Source organism: Liolophura sinensis, chromosome 1 (assembly GCF_032854445.1).
Source record: "Liolophura sinensis isolate JHLJ2023 chromosome 1, CUHK_Ljap_v2, whole genome shotgun sequence".
Lineage (NCBI taxonomy): Eukaryota > Metazoa > Mollusca > Polyplacophora > Chitonida > Chitonidae > Liolophura > Liolophura sinensis.
In genome coordinates this window covers 26016214-26034137 of record NC_088295.1, presented here as the reverse complement: position 1 = coordinate 26034137, position 17924 = coordinate 26016214, and the positions used below count along the sequence as shown (strand labels likewise).

The 17924-nt window shown below is 37.6% G+C and overlaps 2 protein-coding genes across 3 annotated transcripts; one reads left to right on the top strand and one right to left on the bottom strand.

Moving 5' to 3' along the window:
- Window positions 1-329: 329 nt before the first annotated feature.
- On the bottom strand, window positions 330-4834 carry LOC135482322 (uncharacterized). The gene is made up of 4 exons (XM_064762250.1): window positions 3640-4834; window positions 2530-2685; window positions 1580-1781; window positions 330-1375 (listed from the first exon to the last, which is right to left on the bottom strand). The coding sequence occupies exons 1-4, from the start codon at window positions 3886-3888 to the stop codon at window positions 1269-1271; spliced, it is 714 nt and encodes a 237-aa protein (XP_064618320.1). The 5' UTR covers window positions 3889-4834; the 3' UTR covers window positions 330-1268.
- A 52-nt stretch (window positions 4835-4886) lies between these two features.
- On the top strand, window positions 4887-17923 carry LOC135470461 (2-oxoglutarate and iron-dependent oxygenase domain-containing protein 3-like). 2 transcript variants are annotated; one of them, XM_064749435.1, is made up of 10 exons: window positions 4887-4979; window positions 6478-6716; window positions 7890-7965; window positions 8453-8495; window positions 10005-10069; window positions 10558-10614; window positions 10810-10963; window positions 13034-13157; window positions 14187-14256; window positions 16587-17923. In XM_064749435.1, exons 1-10 carry the CDS (start codon window positions 4903-4905, stop codon window positions 16609-16611), a joined length of 930 nt encoding a protein of 309 aa, XP_064605505.1. In that variant the 5' UTR covers window positions 4887-4902; the 3' UTR covers window positions 16612-17923. The 2 variants fall into 2 exon arrangements, with proteins under 2 accessions (XP_064605505.1, XP_064605497.1); XM_064749427.1 differs by lacking the exon at window positions 16587-17923 and having other exon boundaries at window positions 14187-14924.
- Window position 17924: the final 1 nt, after the last annotated feature.

Genomic DNA, 17924 nt, shown 5'->3' with positions numbered 1-17924 from the left:
CTAGGATACATGAGGTGTGGGTTCAAACCCAGTCTTAGAGCATTCCACAGCTCTCACTGCGTGTGGGGCCTTAGGGACAAGAAATGACATCCCTCGAGTGGTTATTTGTGGAGTCTAACGTTTGTTGAAGACCACTTGTCTGCACGAAGATATCTGAATGTCACAAGCAGCTTCAGTGAAAAATTTGTTCAGTATGGTGTCATAAACAATCAACTCAAATAAACACATACATGTACACTGACAGAATGAAGTAAATTCATGTCCAGGCAGCAAAAAGTTATAGCAATACTTTTGTTCTTTTTCATGAAATATTATTTTTAATAACCAACATCCACAAGCAAGACATTTATATCAGTGCAATATGCTTATAAAGCTGAATCAATCAGGATACTTATACATGTACACACATGTATAAATGAATGATCCAAAAAAAAAAAAAAAATACATGACAATCACATGCACATATTGTACAAAGCATTCAGCACAAGGATAAAGTATGCATATGTAATTACTACTAGGAAGGAATTTCATGCCAGACAAATTTAAGAGAAGTTTAACAGTGCAGGTGATACATAATAACGTATACAGAAAGCTGTATCTTCCAGTGTAATTAAGAATTTTTTGTCCAGAGTACCTCACGTTACACTGGAGTTACAAACTGAAAATACTTTAGAAGCACTTATGTCAAAATATCCTGTCTTCTTCAGACAGGTACTGGATACAAATTAACATTGGCAAATCATACAGAATTAATCTTTAAAAACAAATGTAAATATTTTCTAAAATATATATCGAGGTACATCTGTTTCCATACATCATTAGTATAAGCATAGTATTTTAGTAAGTAAATTTCAACCAGCACCACGATGTTGTCAACAGTATGACAGAAGACTCCAATGGAAGATTCTCTGTGACAATAAGCAGTCGAAGATGCTCTTTTGGCTGTTTGTGAACTTTCACAAGACTTAGTAAGTCATATTTCTGGGAATTTTTTTTTTTTAACAAAAGATATTGTCTAGGTGATAAGGCCATAAGAGAAAACATATGAGAAAAGTCATGAAAAACTGATTTATGAAGTGTTTTGAAAGTAGTCCCATTTGTCTTCTGTTTACTTTCCTCTACATATAAAACTGACCACAATAGTAAAACGACAAAAAAAAAACAAAACAAAAAAAGACTGAGTATCATATTACACAACCGATTAAATGAATTCAGTTGGAAGCATACCTACTATACAATGATGGAAATATATTCAGGCATCTCATATGCTAATTCAACAGTATTTTGTTCTCTGGTTTCAGCCGTTCATGGCTTAGAAGTCGGTTACCAGAAAGGCGTTTGTTTTCTTCTTTCCATATGGGGCCAATAACTTCACCTGTAAGAGTAAAACAATCATTGTTTACAGAGATCTGCATAGTAGATTATCAGTTAGAATTAGACCCACAATCTATAAGTATGACCATTTCAAACTTTCTGCATATACCAGGCAAGTTTACTCAGAACAGTTGGACTAGAACGAAGAGTGCAAGTACCCTATGTTGTCAGTACTTCAGATCTACTATTTCTGGATTCAGCTTACCTGTAAAAAGATTGAACTGTTGTTTGACAGGTTTATATCTCTGTGTGCCAGGGCCCAGCACATAGCCTAGTTTGTCATGAATCCTCTTGTACTGTGTCCAATAGCTGGGATGACTAGGGTCAGTGCTGAACACTTGCTTGACTTGACCACCCTCTGTCTGGTCTATTCTGTTCACCAGAGAAACTTTATGGAGACGATTTGCCTGTGGAATTACAACAACACAATCAATGTTGTATACATTACCACAAGAACTATAATTAAAACTACATGCACATCTGCCAAAAAGCATGGGGGAAAACATGTGTTAAACAAGTACCCTAATTCCTCAACCTTTTTGCATGTGAAAGAGCAACTTTTAGTGCGCATTTATGCACATTTTTAAATTAATTTTGGAAACAAAACTACAGTGGTTGGATTGGTCAGTTTCAGGGCTTCACAATGGTATAATTTTGTAATGCCTTAAGAACATGCTTGAATAAACATCGTGCAAACATGCCAAAAGGTTGAAGAATTACAGTAGTGCAACTCAAAAATGCCCCTTCATTGCAACTGAATATTCATTCTTCTTCGAAATATGTTTGTTCTTCGGAGTTACACTGCTTGTGCATTAAATGGTGCATAAAACTTATCATTGGTACTACAGGATTTTGAAAACTGTCTTATTTAGAGAAATAGTTTGCAGATGACAGGATTTTAAAAAGGGTGTTGAAAGAAATGGTCTGTAGATTTGAAAGGGTATTAATTCAGACAACTAGTCTGGAGATTTTCTCTAAAGGAAAGAAATAATTCCTTTCAGTGAAATTTTGAACTGAAATGTACATATACAATAGCCTTTAGGGATAATCACTTCTTTGAAGATCCCTAAACAACCAATCCTTTCATAATACATCTAGTTATCCATAATGACACCAATAAATGAAAGAAACATTTATATAATGGAATACACTCACTGGTATAATGTTGTTCTCAATGAAGGTTTTTCTGTATTGTGTGTTCCAGTTTTCTGAACAGTCCTGTTTTTCTCCCAACTGAAAGTGGCTGTGATGCATGGACCTACACTTAATTGGTCTGCTGACTCCACTTAACACTCTGATGTCTCCAAAATACTGGGAATTAATGCAAACAAAACAAATCACTGCAACTGTGATCTACATGACCTACATGTATATAACTCAGTTATTCAGTTAAAAGGGATAAGTAAACCACTAGATACAGAGCTGCAGCTCTCCTTTTTCATAGGTTGATATAGAGGGTGAGCTACAGCGAGAAAGCTGCAGGGCCGGGACAGTGGGTAACGTAGACATAGACACAATCCTTCGCTGAACATTACAGAAACAAAGTAAGGGCCTACTGTTCAATAATCGCTGGTTTTCATTAAAGCTATGTCTTGTGCAGCCTTTCACGGCATAATTATTCATTAAAGCTTTAAAACAAGGCTATAATATATCTGCTCCAATCAAAACTCGCCATAATGTCATATAACCTCATTTTAAATTGGGCTAGAGCTGCCAAATGTCTGCAGTTTTCTCACTGTATCTCTGTATATCAGCACACAGCTATAAATGCAAAGGAGGAGAGCTGTAATTCTGTATCTAGTAAACTGCCTGCATGTTCACTGCAGACCCCTATTTCTTGACCAATGAGGTCAAGTTCATCTCTATCGTACTGAAAAAGTTCAGCTTTATAAATGTCAGGAACTTCTGTTTTGTTCTAGTTCTTTTACGCACACTCAAGTAGGTATGTGCAGAGCATGCATAGTAAGTTTTTTACTCAAAGACATACCTCACATAGGTAGGCTAATTACTCTTTCTAAATGCAAAAAGCAAAAAGCAAGAGCAAAAAGACCAACAGTAAAAATATAATTTCACAGCAGTAACAATATAAGAAAGTTATATGCCGGTATAGCTAAATCAAAACCCTGTCTTTCAAACATTATAATTACGTCTATAACCACCAACCCCGCCGTAAGGTAATACAGGTAACCCCCAATAAACTTCACCACCAGAAATGGTACATAGACTTAAAGGTAACAACTGCATGAAGAGCCTTTTAGAAGTTACCTGTTTATTAGTGGTACTAAAGCCTGTCACTGGATCCCACGGTGGTTTGGCAACTGACAGCGTTGAGGTGTGCATGGGTCTAGCGCCGCGTCCCGTGTTAAACGGTGCAGTCTCTGCACGACGTCTATCTCTGTAGCTCCTCTCATTGATTACAGGGTAATGCCAGCCGCTTTCAGTTAATATTGTGGCAGCACACTTCCCTTGACCTGTCTGATTTTGTAAGGAGGTTTTCTCAGAGCGTAACATCATGAAAATTAACACTATCTGTTGGGCTACAATTCTAAGAATTCAGAATTTACACAGGGTGCTGTCGAAGCGTATTCACAGGAATCAGCTAGCTGTAAAGTTGGTCAAGTCAAGATCAAATCATGGTCTTAATCTCGCCAGTAATCCGTTGCTAATGGCCATTCGTTCTTCATAACACACTCTGACCCGATATCCTTGCTGTATAAGCCTTAGAATAAACATAATCTCTTTATTAATCCGCTTTTATGACCTTGTCACTGTTCGAACACCCTGCAACTGTACATAGTGTTACAAACTTGTTTCGTCACGCTCAGCTGCAAATGAATGTCAACAAGCGAACAGATGTATGTGCTTCAAAGAGAATATTGTTAGTATTATATTCTGCTGGGATATCCTCAGATTATAATATAAGTTTATGGAGTTGATAATGTGACATGTGAAGCGATGATTTTCTTTCTCGTTGGACGTTTAACCCACCACGTCTGTCTGTTTCTGTGATGACCCGAAGTAGAAGTTTGACAGCCAAATTGCATCAAATGACGCCAAGCACTCGCGCAGCAAAACATAGTCTTTACCGTCGACTGAATTGTATGCATCACAGTCAGTTAAACTCTACGTCCTTTTCTTAGAGGACACTTCAACACTTTTTCCTCAACATGAACATAGGTGCTCTCATGAACTCTGACATTTGTTATATTCGACGGGTTGCTAAAGGGGGAACTACTTTATGTATTTTTGCGCAACCTGGGATCGTTTTGTCGTTTGATGGCGAGCGCTGTCAGTGACACTTGTATTTATGACTACATCAATGTCATAACTATTACTACGTTTCAAGCATTATGCGGAATGTATAATAGAAAGCGACAGAATGTATTTCACCAAGCGTTTCTGCCCCTTCTGCTCAAGATACTCATTACGTTCCAAATAAAAATCGAACACCCGTTGTTATCCAGGTCTTCTGTGTTAGAGGTAAATAAGTAGTACTTCCAAAACATCTTTGACCGAGACCACGTTGTGATGCCGACCGCTAAAAGGAAACCACATCTTACCCACAGGGGAAATTTAGGTGACCAGATGGGAGAAGTTAGGAAAAGGTGATTAGACTTATGCACAAAAACACACTGCCAATGCCAAGATGTGATATTATGGGAAAACCACCACACGTAAAATGATTTGCTGAGACGGTTGAGAGCGTAGGCCAAATTTACGAATTACTAATAAACTTATCGTACTAATTTCCTCGCTCTACATAAATGCACCTCTACACCCAATAATACAGGGTAGAGCTATACAAAGTGCTGTTTGATTTTATTGGAGTAGTACCAGAGTTCTGCCAACTCGCACCTCCGGTACATACAGGCACGTGTCTCCTTCGAAAGTACAACACAGCACAAATATGCGCTCTACAATTTCGACGGCCTTATACCTCATTTTTTCGGAGATTGCCGACCTCAAGGAACATCATTCCACTGTAGGAACATGCAGTATTTGTTTTATATTACTTGTCTAAGGTTGCATATAAAGCGGACTTAAATCTGTCAAAACAAACGTTGAGCTACATACCGACACATACTGTCCATAATTTCATTAAAAAAAAAAAGAGGTTGGAATCTTCTCTCCGTCCGATACTGTAGTTTGTTGAGTTTGTAAAGTGACATTTCACACACAGTGAGTTCCAGTAAAGCTCATGTTGGCTTCCTCTCAGGTTGACATGAGAAGGTCAGTCAGCAATTAATTAAACTTTGGATGGCAGTGGGTGTCCCCTGGATTCTGCCCTGTTTCCTCTCGCCATAATGCTGGCCACACTCATATAAGTGAAATAAGTGAGTATGGCATAAAACACCAATCAAATCAAATCAAAATTGACACACAACTTGGTTTTGCATGCCAAAAGACTACAAAGCATGTGTGCCATAGGAGATAACTCCAGTAAACAGCATGCTTCATCCAATGTCATCATAATGCACATAATGTGACCTGGAAGGGTGGGACGTATTGTGATCTTTGTCTCTCTCTCTACCTGCAGACATGATTTTTTCCATGCAACTCCACCTACTTAAAGTTCACTCTTACCCATGATGTAAACTTGTGCATTCATGCATGATTTTGCTGCCCTTCATTTCAGTGTTTACAAAGTAACCCTCGGTGCTCACAAGTTAACAGAAGTGATTTTTTTGTGGCACAATCCCTTCGAGTGTACAGCACCGATTTCCTTAAAATTTTTTATACATCTTTCCTGTGTGTGCTTTCTAAATTTTCATGACATTCAAATCAACAAATCAACAGACCCTGTTCAGGTACTTATAATTAGCATAAGGATGCTTATCACATATATACATTATCACATAGCCAAAAGGCTTTGGAAGAGGGTTATTTCGGACATCCACATTCTAGTTTAAACATGGTTTATGGAAATCAAGGATATGTTTAACTTTAATGTGTCATTTTGAAATGACATACTTTAGAAATATCTGTGTGTACATAATTTGATTTATATGTGTCTGTGCTTACTCAAACTTCCTGTTTGACTTTGACATTTTGATTTCATTGCACTGTGTGTAGGCCACTTATGCCTTTTCTTTATGTTTACAGGAGTGGATTTATAAGCGAAAAAAGCTGCCAGAAAACAACCAGTTTGTTCTTCTGTGTCTCTCTTGGCACTTTTGGCATATTGGGATTGGGATTCCTTATTTTGATTTATACCTATTTAGATTACCTTCAGTTTGGCAGTAGCAGTTTGGTGCAATTTGCAAAACAAGATGCAACTTATGAAAGAGCGTACTATGAAGTTCCCTGTTCTGATGATTACAAGAAAGAAACTAAATTCATTGGTAAGTAATAGCAGTTAACTAACTTTGGTGAAAGGAGCAAGTTTTGACATTTCATTTGGATTTAACACTCGTGGTGACATTAGTTAGAGAAAAGAACACCATTTACATTCATGGCAGTTATGCCCCCTTCTTAAATTTGAACTTTGCATCATTAACTACACTGCTCTCTCGAATTTACATTTACCGCGAAATCAAAATTAATGGGATGGTGTGGTGTCCCCAGTTTTTTTTGTCTTTGTACCAGTATCAAAATGATCACAAGACAAATAAAAGCTATGCTGAGAATCGAAATCCTGCAGTAGCTGGGTAAACAATGAGATGTGCTTGAGCGGGAGTCTAGGAACAAATGTGATTTCAGCCGATTTGCTTCCCTGCTATCAATGCCATGCTATTAAAGCCCACCACATATAATGTTGCCATTGACTTTTCTATTGTTGTTAACATGCAAGAATTTTTATAATTGTTATTATTTTATTAAACCAGATAACTCAACACAAGTACCTTAAATTCTTGTGTATATTTTGTATCATACAGTACCGCTGTCATCAGTCTTGTTCAGAATTCTGTTTTTTTTCCAGCCATTACCAATTATTTGTCTTCTCAGGATTCGATTTTGCACGGATTCGATTATAACACGATATGAATCGTTTGGGTCCAGATGAGTGTTAATTCTAGGGAGCACTGTATATCACCCATTCAAAAAATTACTTGTTTTTTTTTTGTCTTTTTTAAAGGCATTCTCTTAACTCTACTTTTTTAATAATGTCTGAAGTCCTAATTTTCATTTGCTGTAGTATCAGTTAGATGTGCACAGTTACACTGATAATCATACACCTTACATGTGCCACTCTAGATCAGTGTCACCCCTAGACAAGCTTGACATTTAGAGCCTGTGTGACACACGTGGGCTTATTTAGGATTAGCCTCACCATGTTCTGTCGCAAAACTATTTTGCCAGCATTTGTCATTAAAATTGTTTCAAGTGTTCGTTTTTGTCTTGATGGCATGACCCAGATCACCTTAGGGCTGTTCAAGATTTCTATACAAAATTTGATAGTGGTGGCAGTGATCTAAGGAAAATGTAGAAAGTGACGTATGAGTTTCACGGACAATGACTATTATCCTCTGGTTTATTTGATCAGTGCCATTGTGTTTTCATTGATTGAATTTCAGATTGTTTGCCCAAAAAATGTGGCAGGGTTGTTGCGGACAACTTGTTAACTGATGAAGAATCTGATGCTCTGTTAAGGTAAAAACCAAGTGAGCGCCATATACGAATTTGATAAATTACATCAGATGAAACTTGCTTTACAATTCATGAAATGCTTTGCTGATGGCTTCATGCAGATCATCCCATACTCATTGCATCAACATCATCAACATCATCAACAAAAGATACCAGTGTCTTGAAGTAAAATGAGTGATTGCAATATGTTACCACTACCCTAATTCCTCAATTCTCATGTGGAATTTATGCATATTTATACTCAGATTTTGGAGAAAAAACTACATTGTTTGGATTGGCCAATTTCAGGGCTTTAATAATGCTTTCAGAATATGCTTGAATGAACACCTGTATGTCACTTAATAAACTTTGGCCAAACTGACTTATCATACTTGATAATGGCTTTTATAATTCTGTAAATTATAAGAAGTAAACCTCTAATCTTTATTGAAATATTTACTTGTGACTTGGTTTTGTATGCAAATGACTATCTTTTATGTATATTCGACAGAATTGGCATGAAAGGACTAGCTTTAGGCGGCTCAAGTGGAGGTGTAAGTATCAAAACATCAAAGTGAATATTCAGTCATCTGAGAATTTTTTTTCTTTTGTTAAGAACCCCATCTTTAAACATTGTATTATATTTTTTTATTTTTTCATTATTTTTGTTTTTTTTTAAATTTGTCAGTGTCTGACCTGCATTATAGCCTTCGCTGTAATTCAGTCCAGCATTCTTTTGGCTTCACTGTTTATGAGTTTAGTGTCATTGTACATATAGTATACATTCTGGAAATATGTATCAGTGTTGTAAACATGTTTATGATCAAACCATCCAGAATTTTCTTTACGTTAGTGTGTAAATATGAGCAATGGAGTGGTGAAGCTCACAGTCAGTCATTCATTCAAGTCCACTTGTGAGCAGTTATTTACTCAAATCCATTTGAGAGCAGTCATATTTACTGTACGATGTTAAACCCCAAGCATTCACTCACTCACTCTATATTACTTGGACTGATTCGCCATAGGAAGCCAGAATTTTCCATCCAGATTTGGATTTTGGATTTTATATAGATATATATTTGTATTGTTTTGTATATTATTGTTGATTGTATTGTTAGTCTATTTTGTTAAAATATGTATTGAACTCATTCAAACTTCTTTGTGGTTATTTGTTTGATCTTGTGCCTATCACTGATTTGAGAGTTACACAAGCTAGTTGTTTCTCACCTTTACTCTCTAATAAGGGGGGGGCCTCCGTGGCTCAGTCAGTTAAAGCGCTAGCGCAGCGTAATGCCCCAGGATTCTCACCAATGCGGTCGCTGTGAGTTCAAGTCCAGCTCATGCTGGCTTCCACTCCAGCCGTACATGAGAAGGTCTGGCAGCAACTTGCGGATGCTCGTGGGTTTCCCCAGTTTCCACCCACCATAATGCTGGCCGCCGTCGTATAAGTGAAATATTCTTGAGTAAAACGCCAATCAGATAAATAAATAAATAACTCCAGTAAGGGTACCCTTACAAATTGATGGGTGTTTTATGCCGTACTGAAGAGTATTTCACCTATATGACAGCGGCCAGCATTATGGTGGGGGGAAACTGGAGGAAAGAGCCTGGGGGAAATCCACGACCATCCGCAGGCTGCTGGCACACCTTCCCACGTATGGCATTGGTGGGAGGCTTCTGGGTCATTGCGCCGCGCTGGAGTGCTAACCACCTCAGCCTCGGAGGCCCCTCCCTCATCTGAGAAAAGATTGGCATCTGCATTAAATATAAACACATAAAGTAGGTTGATGAAATGATTTACTCGTGCAGTTACATGATGGCCCAGGTTAATGGTGAACAAGAATTATTTCATATTTAAACATGTTAAACATATATATACATTCATTCTATTTTCTTCGCCTACATCAGGGTCTAATATAACAGTCACAGCATATATATAGCTTTTGTTTTTATTAATGAACATGTGAAAATCATAAAATATGTATTACATTGAATATAGAAAATACCTTTTTTTATTTTTTGTGGTATAAATGCTTTCATTGAAGTATTGTTCTCTTCGTCAGGCATCAATATTAGATTTGCATTCCGGTGCTTTGTCAAAAGGAACAGAGTATATCAACATTTTTGTGTAAGTAAACTCTCACATAAGCTTCTAATGTACAAGTTAGTGGTAGTAATATTAGAACTTCAAAATACGGGTTAGTCCATTATATTCAATGTCAGAGCTTATTGAGGAAAGAGGTAATGATCTAATTTAAACAGGGAACTCATAAAATTGCTTCTAGCCTATAATGATACAGTCTGAAGCTATGAGCTATTTTGTTCTTTCCATTATTACGTCACAATTATCAGTCTGTGTGCTCATAGAAACTCTTCAGTAGTACACAAGCACTGTAATATCACAGAAGCAAACGATGTGTACTACTCTGATGTGGACCATTTGTGTAGCTCATCCCTGAGTCTCTCATCGCTTTTATTCAGGATTATGTTTTATTCATAGTCTGTACAACAGGTACATGAAGAAAACTGAGAAGTGTATGGTATGAAAAGTTTTGAAATGTATGTGTATATGTACAAATTCATGACTGACTATTTTAATTTATCTTGATGTTAAAGGATGTTGAAAAGGATGAAGGAAGACCTTTTTACAGAAGAGGATTTTATTTTGTACAAGTAAGATATTGTGTGTGGAATTTTGTGTGTGTGTTGTTATACCATTTCTCTGGCTTATGCATCAGTTTGGGGTTTAAAATAACTTAAGGTATAAGCATTGTCTAAATGTGTTGTTATTTGAACTTTCTGTGTAATGTTATTCCTTGTTAGATGCAAGGCCTGTTGTTAAAATCTGACTGATCCTTGAATTTTCAGCAATGTAAAGAACAGGATTCATCAGACCATTGCCAAAGAATTCAACATTCCAGCCAAAAAGTTGTTTTTAACAAAACCAACATTTTATTCAAGAATGACAACCATTCCTGCTCAGACTATACATGATGAGTACTGGCACCCTCATGTTGACAAGGTATGTCTTCACGTGTCAATTTTGCTTATTTTGACAAGGTATGTCTTCGTATGGTGATACTGCCTAGACTGCATATGACGACTGCCATTCTATATTGACAAGGTTGACTGTTTATGACTACTGGCACCCTCATGCTCAAAACGTATGTCTTCATATTTGTACAGCTTAGACTACACATGATGACTGGCATCCTCATGTAGACAAGGTATGTCTTCACATAGTGATACTGCTTAGACTGTTCATGACTACTGTCACCGTCATGCTGAAAACATATGTCTTCATAATCGTACAACTTAGAGTGCACAAGACGACTGGCACCTTCATGTTGACAAGGCATGTCTTCACATAGTGATGCTGCAGCTGAGACTGTACAGAACGACTGGCACCCTTTTGTTGACAAGGCATGTCTTCACAGTGATACTGCAGCTTAGACTGCATAGGACGACTGGCACCCTCATGTTGACAAGTTACGTCTTCACACAGTGATATTGTAGTTTAGACTGCGCATGACGACTGGTACCCTCATGTTGACAAGTTACGTCTTCACGTAGTGCCCGCTTCGGGACCGGTAGATCCAGGATCAATCCTTGATCGAGTCACGCCTAAGAAAGAGGAAGTTGTAACTTCCTCGCTTGGCGTTCAGCATGAAGGGGATAGTGCAACGACTGGTTGACCAGTATCAGTATAATGGCTCGGGCGGAGCGGCTTACTTGCCTTCGGTAAGTTGTCTCAGTGAAGCAGCACTAAATAAAAGAGCGGTGGAAATCCGTCCTGCAACAAGGAGGCACATTACACGTACGTGCACCCTAATGATTCCTTCGTCGTCATATGACTGAAAAATTGTTGAGTACGACGCTAAACTCCAAACACTCACTCACTCTTCACGTAGTGATACTGCTTAGACTGCACAGGACGGCTGGCACCCTCATGTTGACAAGTTACGTCTTTGCGTATTGATACTGCTTAGACCGCACATGACGACTGGCACCCTCGTGTTGACAAGTTACATCTTCAGGTAGTGATACTGATTAGACTGCACAGGATGACTGGCACCCTCATGTTGACAAGGTGTGTCTTCACAGTGATTCTGTAGCTTATACTGCACATGACTGGCACCCTCATGCTGACAAGGTACGTCTTCGCATAGTGATATTGCTTAGACTGCACATGATGACTGGCACTCTTGTGTTGACAAGTTACGTCTTTGCGTAGTGATACTACTTAGACTGCACATGACGACTGGCACTCTCATGTTGACAAGGCACATGTTTAGGTCTTCACATAGTGATACTGCACAGGACCACTGCCATCCTCATGTTGACAGGGCATGTCTTTACATAGTGATACTGTAGGTTAGACTGCACGACTGGCACCCTCATGTTGACACGGTATGTTTTCGCGTAGTGATACTGCTTAGACTGCACATGATGACTGGCACCCTTGTGTTGACAAGTTACGTCTTCTCGTAGTGATACTGCTTAGACTGCACATGACGACTGACACCTTTGAGTTGACAAGTTACGTCTTCGCGTAGTGATACTGCTCAGACTGCACATGACTGGCACTCTCATGGTGACAAGCACGTGTAGGTCTTCACAGTGATACTGCTTATACTACACATGACAACTGGCGTCCTCATGTTGACAACAAACATCTTCTTTATACAGATACTGTATAGTCTAGTCTAGTAGTGGCACCCTCATACTTGCAAGGTTTTGCTCATAAAAATACCAGCCATTGTTAATTGCCCACTAGCCCACTTCCAAAATCTGACAATGCTTCTGGAGGATGCAAGTATAAATATGCCCACTTGTATTATGCTCAGTTGAAATTCGATTGAAGATTGAGAAGAGTTCATTTATTAAGAGTACAGTCATGTAGTGTAAACTTTACTGCACCTTTTATATAGTATTCTGTTTGTTGTGTAGGCCTACTGGTAGGCTTGTTAATCGTAATACCGTACCCGTTAGATTTTCCAGATTTTCTGAATGACAGTATTTACCATTAACCTGCTGAAAACATTTTACCTCCTATTCAAAGAGTTTGTCTTATTTGCTGTTTTTTTCACAGGAAACCTACGGCTCTTTCCACTACACATCACTCCTGTATTTGACCAACTATGGTAAAGATTTCACAGGGGGAAGGTTTATATTTGTTGACAAAGCTCAAAATATGACTGTGGAACCCAGAAAAGGTAATCACCCAGGACAGTTGTATTGAAATTTTTATTGTTTCTTTCCTCAAAACATTTGGATTCATCATTCTTCATATCTAAATGCCAACTTGTTATAAATACAATGCTGTTGAAGCTGGGAGTTTTACGACTGCACTCATCCTTGCACAACACACAAAAACTTAAATTCAATGTGAAGAGCAGCAGTGAATAAAAATAATGATGACATTTAGATCAGTGTTTCAGTTTAATTCAGAACCTTTATAGTTGGTGTAATTGTGGTTCTGAGGGTTGTACAAACTCCACAGAGGAGTTCTGTGAATAGCAGTAGTCAGGTAAGTCTGAATAAGTAATAATTATTCAGAGTTACCTCATTATTGTTCCTCATAAAACTACTGTATGGCTTAGGGATTTAAATTCAGCTTGGATGCTGTTGCGCATGACATGTCATTTTTCACCCACAGACAGCAGATCTTCTGCATATTAAATGTAGGACAAATGATTAAGATGTTTGGCTTTCAGCTGCTCAGACACAGTGTGTTTGAGATTCCACTGCCTCCTTCATTCCGTGGACCTTGGTACAAATAAGTGGTTGACAGCACTCCTGTGGCTCTTCAAGGTGGTCTTACACGAAGTACCCTAAATGGCCATAATGACCAAATTTCGTCCATGACTAACTTGCCCATTTGTCCTGATTTTAAAAGTTCTATCGGTATTAGAAGTGTTTTGAGGTTTGCTTGTAACATGGGGTGATATTTTACTGGAAAATTGTAAATTTAATTTATTTGCCTCTAAAAATGCGCTTTTGTGCACAAAATTTTAGATCAATTTTAGGTCTTTTAGATCAAGGCACTCCAAGACACTTTGGCTTCCTCCACCCAAAAAACTAGATTGCTGTCATGTAAGCGAAAATTTCTCGAGTGTGACATCAGACCCATCAAATAAATCAAGATGTTCTGTTTGTTTTTTACCACAGAATTACTACATAGAGGTTTCTCGTGTGCCATATTACGTCATTCTCTTAGCTGAGATTTTGTCATTCTGTTTCAGGGCGGGTGTCTTTTTTCACGTCTGGATCTGAAAACCTTCACCATGTAGAAAAAGTGGAATCTGGGACTAGGTATGCGATCACAATTTCCTTTACATGTGATCCTGAAAAAGCGATAGCTGATCCAAAAACTAGCTGATACCGATACATGTAGAATACATGCATATCTTAAACACCGAAGCATTTGGTAAGAGGGATGTGTTGATTGACAGTATACTGGCACATTCAGTTTGCAAAACGTATTGAGAGATATCTTCATCAACATATAAAATGGGCAGATTTGTTCCCAAGAAATTATTGTTAGAAATTCGCAAGGCTTCGATATGTGCATGTATTGTTTTGAGTGAAGTAATACAGGTGTCCTTTCTAACATAAGAAAGGTCTTCTTTCTTTGGGACATTCATCAGGCTACTGAATGGTTGTTTGTAGTTTTGAACCACCTCTTTTGGCAGCCGGTATAATTAGTATTTTTTTAATTCTTCTTTGTTCATCTATACACTTATGATCTGTGGTAGAATATAAACATTTTAATAACAAATTGAAAACTTTGTGAAATTGTGCATCATGGCTAAGTTATCTTCAGGTGGTGTGTTTTTTATAAATTTTGACAAAATGTCAGATTTCTAGGTGGTTCATACAAACTGTCAGCCTGATTGCAAAATGCTATCAGAAATATTAAAGAAATCATCTGTCAAATGGCATATTGTAGATACGAAATTGGAGCCTGTGCCCCCCCCCCCCCCTCCAAGAGGGGCCTCCATTGGTGGTGTGTATTTTTGCAAATATTGATGCTTTTTTTTTTTTGGTTAATTATTTGATACCAATGGATTTGTTAATAATGACATTAAGGAACTTCTTGTCAGTCATATTATTTTTGTACATGCATTTTATTCACCGATTATTAACAATTGTTGAAAATAGTTTTATGTATGGTCTTCCTTTGGTGAAAGAGAGTATAATGTAGTTACACCATGCTGCTGACAATAATACTGCACATAAACCTTGTTTAAACTTTTCATACACCCGTGCTGTTAGGTGTAGCATGCATTTTGTTATAGTGATTTTGTTCGTCTGTATTCATGTATGGGCTTTATGTCCAGTTGTTTTTTTACATACAGTTTTAATTTTTGGTGGATACATACATCCACAGATGATATGTTGTGACTCACATTTGTCCATTTCGCCAGCTGTCATGGTTACCAGATTGCCATTTCCTTATGTATACTATACAAATAGATATGAGTTCATGTCTGGGCTACAACTCCAATTTTTTGTTTTCTGCATAAAGTTTCATTTTTGGCGGACACATTTGTCCACTTACGCATTTGTTATGGTAACAACACACCTATCATCAACACCCATGAAGATTACCCTCAGGGGTTATACTCACCATAGTGCTGCTGGTATTCTTTTATATATTTCGAACGAATGCATTTGTTGGGGCGTATGTTGTGTTCGCCTGAACTCTTGTTTGAATTTCTCATATCAATTAGTGGCTAACTTATAGTGCTTTGTACAGTGTGTAATTAAGGTCAACAATAAGTGCATAATTTTGTGTTTACACGGAAGGCTCACTGATTGTTTGTGTGGCAGAGATTTTAAGTTGTATTTTCAGCTGTTCATGCTACATATATCTGTATGAACACTGGAAAGGAACATGTAGAACACTACATACACCTTATATACAATAGGTTCAGAGAAGTTTTTTGTTAATTTTCCACACATCGAAAGTTACATCACAAGGCTAAAATTTATTGACAAATAGAGACTTGCACTATTTGGCATTCTGTTGTGCAAAGGCAACTTCAGAATACTGTGACCCCGAACCTTCAAACTTGGAAAATAGTAGCGAATGACAACACTACAGACACCACACACATACAACTTTGTCACCATTATCCATTATATGGCCACTCTTGTATAGGTCTACTTCTCCCATCAAGCTGGGTGAAAAGAAGAGCTTTTTTTTTTTTTACACTAAGTGATACATTCTTGAGTACTCTCAAGATTCATTAAACAACAAAGGATCAATAAACATGACAAAAAATCAATCAATAATGATGTACTCATGTATATACCGCATAAAGTATATAATGTAAATTATGTATTTAAGATTTTCACCCAATAAAATTACTTATACTGTGATGAGCAAATTAAATAATATTTTTATCCGTCAGCAGTTTTATAGGCTTGCAAATGTTGCTGTTCATGTATATGACAAAAGTGTGAAGTACAATCTAAATGTATACATAATTTGATTGAGAAGTTTGAACTTTATATTTAATATGTATTTAGGGACATTCATATACTGGTGACTGATTTGGGGGTTATTCTTCAGCACAGATTTGATTTTTTGATTGGTGGTTTATGTCCTACTCAAGAATGTTTCTGTTCTACAACAGCAGCAGGTGGGAGGAAACTGTGTAGAGCCCACTGGTGAACAGAGTTTTGTGGCCCATTTCTAACATGAGATTCCACTTTGAGGAATGGAGGGGGAATAACTGCAAGTACATTGTAGAACATGTCTATGACTAAACGCAAAGAAAACAATGACATGAAGTATGTATCACAAGAAAGACAATTAAACTGTTAGGGAAAATAGTCTGTTGCACATTTTTTTTAGGATTTTTCCATCCAAGTTAAATGGGTTTTAAATTATCAGGCCCCAGGATTACGAAGTGAACTTACACTTGTCAAAATTGCAATAATTAAACTTGGTACTGTTATTTTAGCTGAAATTTGTTTTACAATAATTTGTCCAGAATTTTCACTGTCAAGCAGTATTTTGACCTTGTTAATTAAGAAATAACAATTTTAAAATCATTTGAAATTTTGGCTTAAGTCTAAGATGGCTTCTTGATCCCAAGGTCAGATTCTACTATGGTTTGTATTGACCCAGAAGGTATTACCGACGTCACATCCATATTTTTTGCTTGAAATATTTCAAGATCTATTCAGTGAACACATTCATCGATCTATATCTATATGCTTGTATAATGATGAAATCCAGCAGCCTATGTATGTTAATTGGCAAAAACCTGATGTGGCATCAGTGATCCCATTATGGTCCAAAAAGACCACTGTCGAATCCAAAGTTTCACATGCATTTTACTGGGTTAAGAAAATCTGACATACTTCACATTTTTGTGTTTTGTTTACTTATTTATTTGATTGGTGTTTTACGCTGAAGTAAACAAAAATTCACTTATACAGTATTATGGTGGAAGCCAAGGAAACCAGGCAGAGCCTGAAAGACACTCACAGCCATCAACAGGTTGCTGCAGACCTTTCCATGTAAAGCCAGAGAGTTGGACTTGAACTCACAATGACCACATTGGTGCGAGGCTCCTGGGTCTTCATGCCACACTGGCATGCTAACCACTGTGGCAACAGAGGGCCCCATTTGTGTTTTGTTTCCTTTAAGTTGAAAGATTTGTCAGGTAACTGAGGTCACTGATCTACTCTAGGCACTCCAGTTTCATCCGCCCATAAATCTGATTGTAAATCATTAATTTATTTGCTGTGAGCATTGTGATTTCTGTCATGCCTTAAGTCAAGAGTGCTAGTTCTGTGGTTTCCTCATGGCCCTGAGGTGTGGGCTGAGGTCAGTGTTGACTTCCCTGGGATCGTGTTTATGTTGTGCTGAATTCCCTATCCCAACGTTAACTGCCTTCGACATGATCAGAGCGAGAGTCTATCTGGTAAGGTGCAAATCTCACTCCACAGTGTGGCTTCATCTT

What these genes read in the sequence shown, in the direction of transcription:
- LOC135482322 (XM_064762250.1), bottom strand. Translation starts at nt 3,888, where the DNA reads ATGATGTTACGCTCTGAGAAAACCTCCTTACAAAATCAGACAGGTCAA. An exon ending in TTAGTACCACTAATAAACAG is followed by an intron (nt 2,686 to 3,639) that starts GTAACTTCTAAA and finishes ATTAATTCCCAG; the next exon opens with TATTTTGGAGACATCAGAGT. An exon ending in ACAGTTCAATCTTTTTACAG is followed by an intron (nt 1,376 to 1,579) that starts GTAAGCTGAATC and finishes TTACTCTTACAG; the next exon opens with GTGAAGTTATTGGCCCCATA.
- LOC135470461 (XM_064749427.1), top strand. Translation starts at nt 4,903, where the DNA reads ATGCCGACCGCTAAAAGGAAACCACATCTTACCCACAGGGGAAATTTA. An exon ending in ATGGGAGAAGTTAGGAAAAG is followed by an intron (nt 4,980 to 6,477) that starts GTGATTAGACTT and finishes TTATGTTTACAG; the next exon opens with GAGTGGATTTATAAGCGAAA. An exon ending in GAATCTGATGCTCTGTTAAG is followed by an intron (nt 7,966 to 8,452) that starts GTAAAAACCAAG and finishes TATATTCGACAG; the next exon opens with AATTGGCATGAAAGGACTAG.